This window comes from Artemia sp. Qi Xiang Cuo, chromosome 4, assembly GCF_049724085.1.
Source record: "Artemia sp. Qi Xiang Cuo chromosome 4, ASM4972408v1, whole genome shotgun sequence".
Classification (NCBI taxonomy): domain Eukaryota; kingdom Metazoa; phylum Arthropoda; class Branchiopoda; order Anostraca; family Artemiidae; genus Artemia; species Artemia sp. Qi Xiang Cuo.
This window is the reverse complement of record NC_142797.1, coordinates 22,272,813-22,286,682: the sequence shown is the minus strand read 5'-3', so window position 1 is coordinate 22,286,682 and position 13,870 is coordinate 22,272,813. Positions and strand designations below refer to the sequence as shown.

The 13,870-nt window shown below is 37.9% G+C and overlaps 1 protein-coding gene across 1 annotated transcript; it reads left to right on the top strand.

Moving 5' to 3' along the window:
* Positions 1-6,498: 6,498 nt before the first annotated feature.
* On the top strand, positions 6,499-10,504 carry LOC148952889 (uncharacterized). Its single transcript, XM_089087818.1, has one exon. It carries the CDS (start codon positions 6,499-6,501, stop codon positions 8,332-8,334), a length of 1,836 nt encoding a protein of 611 aa, XP_088943944.1. The 3' UTR covers positions 8,335-10,504.
* Positions 10,505-13,870: the final 3,366 nt, after the last annotated feature.

Below are 13,870 nucleotides of genomic sequence, written 5' to 3'. Positions count from 1 at the left end.
AAATTCAAGAGCCTCTACTAGTTTTTACCAAATTTTAGGGAAATACTATTTGGGTAATTTGGCGGCTTCGGGAGTTTCCTCTGGTGCTGTGAGAATTTGCTAATGGACCCTTTGTCTTTGAGACAGTCAGGTGACGCTAAGACTCTCAATAATTTTAATTAATCGAATGGCCTTGATTGAAAACTTTCAGGAAATATTGTGGGGGCGGTTGAACTAAATCAGAAAACATTGTGTGCATCCAGGTGGTCACAAGGTCATATGATCTCCCTTCTTTAATAAGAGTTTTAAGTGGATAGAAGTTGCAGAAAGTTGGAAGTTATAATTAACGTACTTTAAAAAAAAAAAAAAAAAAAATCTTAGACTTTGTATTTTAATCCATATAAGTGATATATATAACCAGAAGTGAAGATTACATGAAGAATCCATTAGTGACGTCACCAATCATTCCTATTGAAATAAATTCAACCAATCACGTCTTGACAAATCTACATCAGGTATTCTTTCCTTCATATTAGATAAACATTGAGAACGGCAATTTATTCGCGCTGTGTTTCCTCTGTAAGCTGTATTTTGTTACTATCCGACCACGGATTACGGAGTAGAATCACGCCGGACTCTTCCTGAGAATCACGTTTTATTTTGCCGGGCTTAACAACAAAGACATATCTTAAGATCAGTTGTTTAAGCAGATTTCTGGCACGATATACCAGGAAATAGGCAGAAGAGGGGAGGGTACTCGCCGCAAGCGTTGTACGTACCCGCTGGTATTAAATTATCTCAGACTTGTGAAGACTAGGTGAGCGGGTCCCAATACTTCCCCTGTTCCTGTGTATTGTTCCAGAATTGGCCATGACTAAAGATACATGTGGAATCTGCTCCGCCAATGTAACCAGCAAGACCGATGGCGTAGCATGCACTAAGTGCAACAAGTGGTTTCATGTCACATTCGGTAAAGTTAAATACTCTCCAGAACTAAAGTATACATACCTTTGCCCTCTATGCAAACCAAAAAATGCTGCTACTGTTGCGTCTCCGAAAGTGACCGGAAAACCGACAAAGACGACTACTCCCATTTCCAATTCAGCAGGATCTAGCGGGCTTCTCCGCCCCCAAGCAGGTAGTATTCTCTCCAAGTCGGCCGAAAGTCCTATTGTAATCACTAAGCCCTCGTATTCTACTCTTGCCATTATGAACCCCGGTGATAGTGAAAAACCCGAACTTGAACCAGTTTCACAACCACCAATAACACCCGCTCCTGAAGTAATAGCAGAAGAAGTAAATGAGGCTAGAAAAACGCAGAACAGTAATGACTTACCTGCCTTAGGCTTGCCTCCATCCGAATCGTTGCTAATCCCTGACCTCTCTAGGTGCATCACCTGTGACATACCAGCTGGGGGAAGCCCCTCCTTTGAATGCCATTCTTGCAAAAGATGGCAGCATGGTGCATGCGCTGCAATATATGCAGACCTAGTACTGGCTCTGCAGAAGCCGTCGGGCCGGTACTTTTCGTTCACGTGTACTAACTGCTATCAACGTCCCTGCCATACGCCTATACAGCTAAACCAAAGTACCCAAATCTCTCCTGATCAAGATGAATTGAGCCAAAATCCAAAGGAACAAATCAAAGAACCCTTAGTATGCCGTTTCCACCTCCGGGGAATTTGCCAAAACAGTGTGGATTGTCCCAATCCAAAGGATTGGGTCCCAAGCCAAAATCCAAAGGAACAAATCAAAGAAACCTTAGTATGCCGTTTCCACCTCCGGGGAATTTGCCGAAACAGTGTGGATTGTCCCTTTCTACACATCTGCACAGGTTTCTATAGGAGAAAATTTGGCAACGATCAATGTATATTGGTGTACAAAGAACCTTGCCAAAAGTTCTCCTCTGGTCTTTGCTTCGTGAATGACTGTCCTAAAGTGCACCTGCCAGCTAAACGTCGCCTGCATGGGGCAATAAAAACGCACCCGAAGCAGTCAAAAAACGGGTTCCCTGCAAAATCCGAAGTTGGGAAACAAGATATCAGAACAGAATTGTCCCCTTAATGCAGTTGAAACTCACACCTCCGAGGAAAGACAACAGAATACATCCTATAGTTCCCCCTCCCCCTACCGAAGACCGTGGCTACCAGCACCCCCAATAAGATGGCAAGCCATACCATACGGGCCCATACCAGATATCAGACTAACTATCCCGCCAGCACACCAAATTATTACTCCCCATTTTCCAACGAGGAACAGATTTTCACAGCTCATCGAGTCGCTGGTCTAACACAGCCCATTCTTGATTTCCACCGCTCAATCCCAACTCCAATAAATCAAGCTTTACTCCATGAAGAACTCCCACCACCTTACAATCAACAAAAAAGTCACCTTTAACAAGTGAAAACACCTGTTGCAACCTTAAAATACAACCCCAAGTATACTCAGCGCTCAGCTCAAATGGATGCCGAAAGACACCGAACTCTACACGGTACGACAAAGGATTGTAATCACGCAAAGCAGAAGTATTCATTTCCCAAAATTCTGCTCGCAAACGTCCGCTCTCTTGGGAATAAAGTTGAAGAGCTGGAAACCACCCTCAAAATGACTTCGAAGTAGTTTGCTCGTGCGAAACCTGCTCCGCATCTAACACAAGCACTGTTATTTCCAGGTACGATGTGTATATACTCCCAACATTAAATAAGGACGGGGCCATTGTGAGTCATGGTGGCGGAGTTGGTTTTCTTTGCAAGTCTGCAATTCCGAATCGAGCCCTAGATATACCTATCCCTAGGAAACCTGAGCACGAACTTCTGTGGCTTTGGACAAGGCCCAGATACTTACCAAAAGAAGTATCGTCAATCATTTTTGGTGTAGTCTACTACCCGCCAAGAGCATCGTTCCGAAAGGAACTCGTACTCTACCTACAGCATTCGGTTGACTACATAAGATCCCAATACCCATACGCTATCATTCAGATCCTGGGCGACTTTAATGATTTAAAGGCTAGCTGGCTCTCACTTACGCAAGTTGTTGAAGTCCCAACACGCGAGGAAAAAGTACTAGACCTTATCTTTACCAATATTGAGGAGTTCTATAATCCCCCCTACACTCTCCTCGCTATTGGTATGAGTTACCACCTTACTGTAATATGGAAGCCTAGCAGAAAACCCCCTGACAGATCCCAGTCAGTGGTGAAGTACCGCCCACAAGCTCAAGAACAACTCCAGATTTACCGAGAGTAGTTAGCTAGGAAAAACTTGTCGAAAGTCCTTACTATGAAGAACGGTAACAATATGTTGCAAGAGGTCACTGCTCAGCTTTTCCATGAATATAAAGTAATAATTCCCGAAAAGTCAATCCTGGCCAAGTCACAAAATAAGCCGTGGGTGACTAAAGAGATTAAGGATCTAATCAAATTTAGAAATGAGCTCTATAAGTTGGGATATAAAGACGAGGCTAAAAAAATGCGCAATGTCATATCTCTCAAAATAAAGAAATATAAAAAGGAATTTGGTGGTCAAGCAGTTACCAAGCTATTGAAGTTTAACCCCTCGAGATTCCACCAGAAGGTCCAAGAGATTATGGGACGGACTCAAAAGCAGCTGACAATCTACGGCTCTGATGGTGAACCTCTGAGGGCTGATATGATCAACGCACATTTTTCAAAGATTTGTCGCACACACCCACCTCTTGACGAGCTACCTGAAAATGGACCCATTGAACAAATTTCGATCATTCGCCCCCATGAAGTATGCGAGAAGCTCAAACGCCTGGACCTCAGGAAGAGTAATTACCCTCTAGAAATTCCTATTGAGTTGATAGCTCATTGCTCTGAGGAGCTTAGTCCTATTTTGGCTGCCTGTTTCAATCAATGTCTAATAGATGGTACATTCCCGGATTGCTTCAAGACAGCCTGTATAACTCCCATTCCTAAAATAAAAAACCCCTCTCTCCTAACGATTTGCGCCCGATTTCAAAAACCCCGTGCCTTTCTAGAGTGTTTGAAGGCTTTATCTGTGAATATTTATATGGAGATATTGAAGCTAATTTAGACCCTCGACAATTGGGTTTCAGGCCTGGACATAATACTACCCACTATCTTGTATGTCTTCTTGACGATCTGATGCAACATCTCGAGAAGGAAGAGACATACGCAGAAATGCTTCTCAGCGATATATTAAAGGCGTTTGACAGCATCCAACACCTGATAGCTATTAACCGAGCTAAAGAAATGGGTGCTCGACAGTTTCTTGTGAGAATGGTTACAAGCTTCCTGCACAATCAAAACCAATGTGTTTCACTCACGCAGGATGAAGCATCCGAATTCCAAGAAATTTGGTGCGGAGCACCCCAAGGGACAAAATTAGGACTTTTTGATTGTTTTTAACCCTGTCCTAACACATATACAAAGTCGCTACAAGTTTGTTGACGACCTGTCAAGCATATCATTCCGCACATTAGCGAGCCTAGCAGAGAAAATCACCACCTCATCAATATTTTTCCAGCTAAAGCATAATCTTGAAGATGTAATGCTTACAGTTAGTGAAACCAAGAGTCATATTCTACGTGTTAGCTTTTTAAAATCTGCAATTCCGTCCCAAGAAGACACTGGACTTATAACTAAAGATGAAATAAAAATCCTAGGAGTAATTTTCAAAAGCAACCTGAAATGGGATCCACATATACAGTCTATCCTCCAAAAGGCTTCCCTATACCTAAAATTCTTTGCTTGCCTAACACGGTTCAATATCCAAATTTCCATTATGCTCAGTCTATACTGTATGTATGTCCGATCGCAAACCGAGTATGCTTGTCCCGTTTGGCACCCTGGTCTAACGGCTATCCAAACCGAAAATCTTGAAAATACTCAGAAGCGGGCGTGCCAAATAATGCTTGGGGCAAATTATACATCCTATGAGGACAGCCTGCAGAAACTGAGACTTCAGAAACTCTCTGAAAGGTGCCACGATCTCACGATGCGTTTCGGAAAAAAATACCTAAGCTCTGATGTCCATCGCAAAATATTACCGGATTTTCAGGCATCACAGATCAGTCAGCCAAAAACACGTAGAGGAGCCCCCATTTCGTCGTGCCAACTCTTTTGTCCCCCACCCCGAAAGACATCATAAAGGTACCTATCATCGTTTGTTCCATACTTCGTGAACAACTATAATGAGGAACTAGTTCAAAAGGAAATCTATAAAAAGTTATGAAAAAGTTCATTTATTTTTATATTTATTTATCTGATCTCATGTCTTATATTTTCTTGTTGCTTGACGTCCGGTGCTAGCTATAAGCTATTATGGAAATAAAGAGTTATTATTATTATTATTATATTTGAAAAATATCAGGAACAGCTGAGGGCATCAAGTTGAAACTTCCAGGTAATGTTGAGGGGAATGGCGAACTTAAGCCAAAAGAAACTGTGCACCCGAACTGAATGACAAAGCTTAATAAATTTAAACTTTTAAGGAATGTTAGTGGATGTTGAAGTCAATCCTAAGACACTATTTAAATCCGGTTTGGATGCACGGGTGGTCAAAAAGACGTATCTATAATATCTCAGAATAATCACAGGGTATTAATTTGGAACTATCAATAAATTTTCAGCTGAGTAAACAATACTATATATGAGGAATATTGAGGAGAGTGCTGAACTAAATCATAAGACACAATGTGTCAAAAGACACTCAAGTGAATATCTCTTGGACATCAAGTATGCCCTTCACAGCGTTGCTGTAAATAGTCATCCTCATAGGCACAGAATGAGGATGGGAAACGAGTTTAGGTAGAGAACTAATGACCTCCCAAGTAATGTTAAGATCATTGCTGCCTGCAGAGAATTAGTTTTGGTAATAGAGGGACTTTGCCTTCCTGCACAAATAACCACAAATGTTCCTGTCAATTTTGAATCGAGTTAGTAAAACAGAATTGACTGAAAGCTTATTGGACTATGATCTTTCCAGAGATTATTTGTCCTTCTCCCACTTTTACAAGATGATATGTCAGCTATGGGCTCAAAGGAACAATTTTTTTAACCTATGATCATAAGATGGCATCTTATCACCCAATCTTTTGTGGGACCAATTGTGGTCTCACAGAAGAACTCAAATAAATAATTCAAATTAAATTCATCATCGAACCTCTGTCAATTTTGATCCAACAACAGATAACTCCACGAAGTTTGAGGTTCATAAAGTATTCTTTGATCTTATTTGACGACATATTAAAGGCAAACAATGCTTCTTTGAAAACAGAACATGAAAAATCTTGCCCTGAGATTAGAAATGGAATTGAGCGAAATGACCCAAAAAAAATTTTTGAGCAAAAGAAATAGTATTTCATTATTTGCATTTTATCATGTGTTTATTAGATTAATCGTCAAACTTCTATTCCCGAAGCTGAATGTTTGTTGATACCGACTTTAAGCAGACGAATATTTTCAGTTAAGTTGACTTAGAGCACCCATATTATTTCTCATAATGTTTATGTCTTTAGTTTCTTCTTTTTTTAGAAATGGATACATGCAGTGAAGAAACTTATGAAGTGACGTCCTCTGACGAATCTGACCCCGGAAAAATGCCCCCAGAGAGCTGCATTGAAAATGTAAAGGCGAAAAATCACGCCAGTGGTAAAGAACCATCACAGCCTGAGGAAGTTGTTTTGGAATCCTTTGGTTCACGGTGGAAAGAAATGTCACTTAGGCGTAGAAAAACGCTGAGAATCGGGTCTTCAGAAAACACCCACATTTGCAAAATTTGTAGTGAATCCTTTTCCCTTTACATTTTACTTTCAAATCATATGAAAGGTCATGATGAAATAGAAATTCAGCAATGTCAGTTTTACCGTTCAGAATTCAAGAAAAAGCCTAATCTCGATTGTCGTTTCGAAACTCAAAATGGGACAAGAGATAGATCTTATGAGTGCACTATCTGCGAAAGGACATACACCATTCGTAAATCATTTTTAAATCATATACGACAGCACAGTCAGGTTTTGCGTGCGACGGCACTCAATGGTAAATCTTCAAGTGATTCTACAAATCATAGAGGTTTGACCTACGATAATTTAAATAAATGTGCTACATGTGAGAAAACTTACAAATACTGCACAGGTCTTTCATGGCACTTGAAATTAAACCCAGAACATAAAGATACTGAACCTACAAGTAATTCAGAACCAGTAACTAATAACATCGTTAGAGAAAGTAATTTTAATGAGTGTGGTATTTGCAAAAAGACATACGTCAACCGTAGATCACTCTTACGTCACCTGCGAAAGCAAGGTCGGAGTAGACAATACTTGTGTCATATATGTGGTTTAGGTTTTCTTAGAGACATTGACCTTAAAATGCATATACAAAGACATACTGGTGATAAGAATTTCACGTGCGACAACTGCGGAAAGAATTTCTATAGCATTTCTCTTTTGAATCAGCATTTGAAAAAGCATGCGACAGAAGAGATTGGACAAACACCAGAAAAATTGTTTAAGTGTGACATCTGCCACTCAAAATTTGGAACAAAGCAGGTTTACTCAAGACATATGAAAAAGCACACTGAGGGAAAAACACACGAGTGTGGTATTTGTCAAAGAAAGTTTTACACAAAGCCCAGGTTAACTGATCATATGAGGACTCATACAGGAGAAAAACCATATGAATGCAAGATATGCAACAATACCTTTGCACAAAGGCCGGGTTTAACATCCCATATGAAATGTCACAGTGACAAAAGACCCTATAGCTGTGAACTTTGCACCAAAACATTTAAGTATAAATATTCGATTAATGATCATATAAATACTCATACTGGTAATAGACCTCATGAATGCAAGCAGTGTGACATGCGTTTTTTTCGAAGAAGAGGTCTCGGAAAACATGTCGAACAAGTCCATACGAGGAATCGAGAAGAAAAGAAATTCCGAGAGAAGAAGTACAGCTGTAACATATGCAACGAAAGTTTCGCTGTTTCTGCATATCGTGATAAGCATGTGGCTTTACATGCTAATCCTAACCCTTTCAGCTGCGAGTTCTGCAGCAAGAGTTTCAACTATAAGAAAAACATGGTAGCCCATGTACAGCGAATGCATCCCAGTTGCAATCCATTTAGATGTAAGCTGTGTAGTAAGACTTATGATACCATTAGAAAAATTGATGTACATATAAACTCTCGTGCTTGTGTAAAAAATGACAAATCTCATAAAAATTCGAAAAATCAAGGCAAATCCATCGAGGTAGACGGCAATACAAATGTTGAGAATCTATTTATATGTAATGTTTGCGACGAGGAGTTTGATTCAATTGAGAAAATTCATGACCATTTTAACTCTTCCCACAAGCCTTCTAAGTAGGAATTAATCATAAGTTTTCATGAAAAAAGACTTCTTTTGTTGTTTATATTTGGCCAAAAAGTGATAGCCTGTTTTCACATTAAATAAACTGAAATTGGTAAAAAGGACGAATAAATAATTACTCCTTAAGTAACAAGTTACAGAATAGGATATTGTTTGAAGATAAATATTGTACGTCTATTTTTGGTGTATTTTGGGATCTATATCCTCCTGTTGTTCTAGATCATGAAATGTAAGGAATTGGATGATTATGTCTTATGTACAAATCCTAGAATTCAGCATAGTTTGCTTAGAATTTTTAATTGGCTCATTCTTCTTGTTATACGAGAAATATGCTTTTTTTTACTTTCCATATTGATATATAATTCAAAATTAGTTAAAAAAATGTTTACTTCGGAATTTTGGTTGGAAAAATGCTCAAAAATGAGGGTAATTATTCATGTGAACAGAAATTCAGACTTTTCCATCGAAATTCCGAAAAACTGAAGGTATATTTTTCAGTTTTTGACATTCAAGAGCAATTTAACCCTTCTCATGAGCTTCTTAAGTAGAAATTGCTCATGGTAAAAAAAAGGAGAAATACAATGTGTTATACTTTTATTTCAACTAAAAATTTTGTAGCTCTTCTCCATAAAAGCGACCATGCCTTTAGACTTTTTTTCTTTTTTGCTCTCCAGCCATATCTACATATTTTTGAACGTTTCAAATGTAACATAAACTTCTTATATAACCCTAGCCCAGTGGGCGGTAAAGTGTGGCTCCAGAACCGCATGGCTCTAACTCGTTTAGAGCGTCTCTGACACAACTATCCACGGAAGGTACAATGATATTTTGATAAATTAATATTCTTCTATAAATCTAGAACATGTATGGTTTTCGGCTTAAATGAAAAGACAGATAGGTAATTATTTATCCTGTTGTAAAAATAGGTCAAGAACGTCGAGTTTAATTTTATTAGTTTTCGTAAATGTAAACACAAACCATGTTGAAGCTACCGGCTGAAATTGTTTGAATGTTTTCTGCATACTTGGATGTGATTCAAAGGTACCACAAGTATGCGTGTGCAGGATTTTTCTAAACTAGTGGGAGAACAAATTTGCATCAAAGACAAGCAGTTGTAGTATGAACAGGTATGTCCAGTGTTTCCAGATTGGCTAATTTTCCGCCAGACTTGCATCTGAATATCTACTTTCTTTGTTTACAAAAATGGAAACAGCTCTCACTGAATTTGTCTCGTGGGCTGATTCGAACAATTTAACACTGAATTACAGTAAGACAAATAATGTATTATTTTCTAGAACATCGTCAATTAAAACTGATCTAAAATTAAAAGTGGTTGTTAATATTATAAATAGAGTAAAAACCAGAAGATATCTTGGATTTGGAGTTGATGAGAATCTTTCGTGGAAAGAATATTCAAAATTAGTACGCAATAAACTTTCAAGGTCCCTTGGAGTCATCCGCCGTCTTAAATTTCGTTTTCCTAAAAAAAATCCTGAAAATGATTTATCATTCTATTTTTCATCTCCATTTCTTTTACGGGTGCTCCATATGGGCAAGTAACTTCATTTCTTCATTTCTCAAATTCTATCACTTGTTCAAGACACAGATGATATCAGTCTTCATTTGAATATACCAAGATATTTGATATATCCAAGACTCGATATTTCCAGATTGGAAATTTTTGTTTCAAGTATTTCAATAACCTCCTTCCATCTTCATTTCAAAATCTGTTTACATTAAATCAAGATTTACACACTTACTACACACGTCATTCCTGTGACATAGTCAAAGAAGCACCCTCTACGAAAAGAGCTTCTTTTTTGATTAGATTCTTTTGCACCAACTATTTGGAATTCACTCCCCTTAGACATCCGGAATTCAAACAATCTTATATCCTTCAAGCGAGCAGCGAAGATTCATTACGGAAAAAGTGTTTAGTGATGTCCTCCTCCAGGTCTGTTTTTTTCTCCCCTTTTTTATTTTCCCCTTTTTACTCGTTCCCTATTGCTTCGTCTCTCTTCTTTTTTTTTTACTTTTAAAGTTGAAGCCATAGGTTGATTTATTTACTGGTTTACTTTTTTCCCCTCTTTTTCTTCTTCTTGATACGCTCATTTAATGTGTTGTTTATGTTTGTTTTAACTAGTATTAGTTAATGTCCAGCCCTAGCCAAGCATTTTTTTATGCTTTTCTGGCAGGAATGTTATGTAAGTAATGTATTTTGTTTTTAAATAAAGATAAATGAAACTGAAACTTAATCATAAAGTACATGAGTAAGGAAACTTTATTGTTTTTATATTAGAAGAAGTGACAAGAATAGATTCGTTTTCGCTCAGGATTTTGGAGGGTAAACATTGTTTCACTTTTCGAGCCTGCTCGGAAAATAATTCTCTTATTGATAAGTACCTTTTTAAAACAATAATTTTGGATACGATGAAGCATTTCTCAGTAGGTTTCAGGAATTTAAAAACAGCTGAGCAACTTAAGCATTTGTCAAAACCCTCTTAATAATACACTGTAAAAAAAATTTAATTTTCAACAAAATGTTTTGCTCGAATTCAAAGCAGTAAAAAAAAAAATCAATTTTTCTGTTGGAATTGTGACTTGCTTATTGAATTCCAACAAACTATTGAAATTATTAAGACTTCTGTACTTTTCAGTAAAAAAAAATTTATTTTTCCATGCAAATAGGTTATATTAATTAAAATTGTTTTGAACTTCAATAGTAGATTGAAACATCTTGGATATCATATTTAATTTGACTATGGGACCTTTGAAAGTAATCTTTTCAGTATAAATTCAAATCAATTGCTGGAATATAACAAAAAGACAGATGCTAATTGTCTTCTTAAGTTTAAGAAGTTAAAAAATGGGATTTAAATAAAGGGACATTTAGCGAACAAATTTCTGTCATAAAGTACCTGATAACAAACTATAATTAAGAATTTTAGGATGAGTGCTCTCGGAGGGGAGGGGGAGTCTACAGGGAAAATTTTCTAGGAGGGGGGATTTGCTGACATGATTTAAAAAACGGTCAGAAATTAAATATTGATAGCTAGTTTTTCCTATTGAAATTAATGGGTAGTGTCATGACACTCATGATATGACACGTTATTCAGACTCCAAATATATAAATTTCATTACGTTTAATATTACCCACCAAAGGCTACAAGCTTCAGAAGAAAAGGGGATTTTGATGGATTAAGGGATTTGAAAACAGGGAGCCTGATTTCCAAAAAGGGAGAAAAAACCCCAAAAAGTTAATGAATCTTAGTTTAAATCAGACTTTCAGATTCAGCCTATCAGTGTATCACTGTGGAGGTTTCGACCTCCTATCTGCAAAAATGTGGAATTGTGCGTTTTTGCCAGAAGACAGCACGGATGCTTTTTTATTCGTTTTTTGTTCTAGTGTCCTTTTTAAGTGGCCGTAAAGGTTGGAGGGTAACTAAACTGTCTTCCATGACACAATTTGTCTCTTATTTTGTTTTCGAATGTTGTGATTTGAGATAAATTTGACAAAAAAAACTCCATCAATTTCAAGCGAGTAATATTCTACCTAGACGGACGAAGTAGATTTAATGAGGAGACGTTGAAACGACGAAGTGAGGATTTTGGCTAGGAGACATGCAGTTCCAAGAGAGAAGGCAGTGTAACAGTCAGTGCTTTTGGGAAAGTCTGATAGTAAGTATTCATTTTAGTTTATTAATATTGATAACTCGTGTCTTACGTTTCCCAAAATGTTTAATAGAACGTATTTTTGTAAAATGAAAAGAAGTTTTCTTGGTTCCAATGTAGTGGCTCGCCCCTCCTGGAGGAAACTACTACTACTACTAACAACTCATCGCAGCAACAAGCCGCCTGAGGCTAACACAGCTACGCACGCTCCTCCTCCACCCCAATCTATTCAAAGCCTCCCTTTTTACACCCGCCCACGAAGTTCCCATTTCCTTTAAATCTTTCTTTATGATGTCCTCCCACCCCAGACGGTGACGACCTGCTTTCCGTTTAGCCCTAGATGGTTGGCCGAAAAGAACAATCTTCGGCAATCTGTCATCCTTCATCCGCACAACATGCCCTAACCACCTCAACCTTTCTTTCATTATAGACCTAGAAAGCGGTATTGAACCACATTTTTCGTATAGCCTATTGTTTGAAATACGGTCAGTCAGCCGGGTACCCAGAACAATCCTTAAGCAATTTCTCTGGAAAACATCTAGCAAATCTTCATCCGCTTTTCGGAGCGTCCATGCTTCAGAGCCATATTTGAGCACTGTCATCAATGTAGCTTCTAATATTCTAATCTGGGTTTGCAGACTTATCTTCCTATTCTTCCAGACTTTTTTTAACTGTGAAAAAACACCCTGAGCCTTGGCTATTCTATTTTTAACATCTTCACTGATCCCACCATCATTACTAATAATACTACCAAGGTAAGTGAAGCTTCCCACCTGATCAATCTTTTCATTACCCAACGTCACCTGTTCATCTTCACTTATTCCTAGCCTTAGTGACTTAGTCTTCCTAACATTAATTTTCAAACCAATACTAGCACCCTGAACTCGCAAAACCTCTAAAACTTCATTCATTTTGCTCACACTTTCATCTAGGATGCTTAAATCATCAGCATAATCCAAGTCCCGAAGACTTTTTCCTTCCAATTTGATTCAGTGGTCTCCCATTGCCTTTCCTGTTCTTCTTAAAACAAAGTCCATCAAATAATCCATACAAAGGTGAATAGAACATAACCCGGCTCAACTCCTGATTTAATGCAACACGAGCTACTAACTTCATGTCCTACTTTAACCGCAGCAGTGTTATTCTGGTTCATAGCACTCATCACTTTAACGTTTTTGTCTGATGTATCATACAAGGATAAAACCTTTACTAAAGCTCTTCTATCAACAGAATCGAACGCTTGCTCATAATCTATAAAACTGAGGACCAAAGGTGTTTGAAAACTTAGGCACTTCTCAATTATTAGCCTAAGAGTGAAAATTTGGTCAACACATCCTCTACCTTTTCAAAAACCGCACTGCTCTTCTCTTAAAACTTTGTCTACGGCATCTCTCAGTCTAAAAAGTATCATATTACTAAGTAATTTACCACCTACAGAGACCAGACTAAAGACTCGATAATTACCACACTCACTTTTATCACCTTTGTTATTAAGCGGCATAATTTTAATTTTCCTAAAATCGTTAGGTACTTCCCCCTTTTTCCAAAAATCATACTCATAATCTTCAGTAACTTATTTCTAACCTCCGAGCCACCATATTTAAGAAACTCATTTATCACCCTATTAGCACCTGGAGCCTTACTATTCTTTAATCCTTTAGTACTGTTGCTAATTCCTCCTCACAAAACAAATCTTCCTTCACATCCAAGGTATCATAAACTTTTTCATTTTCCTCTATATTTTTTCCTGCAACTCTATCTCGGTTAAGCAAGTTCTCAAAATGTTCGGCCCATCTCGCTTCAGCTTTTTCCTTATCGCTAATTGCCACCCCATTGCTATCTTTAACTGGGACAAGTCCGG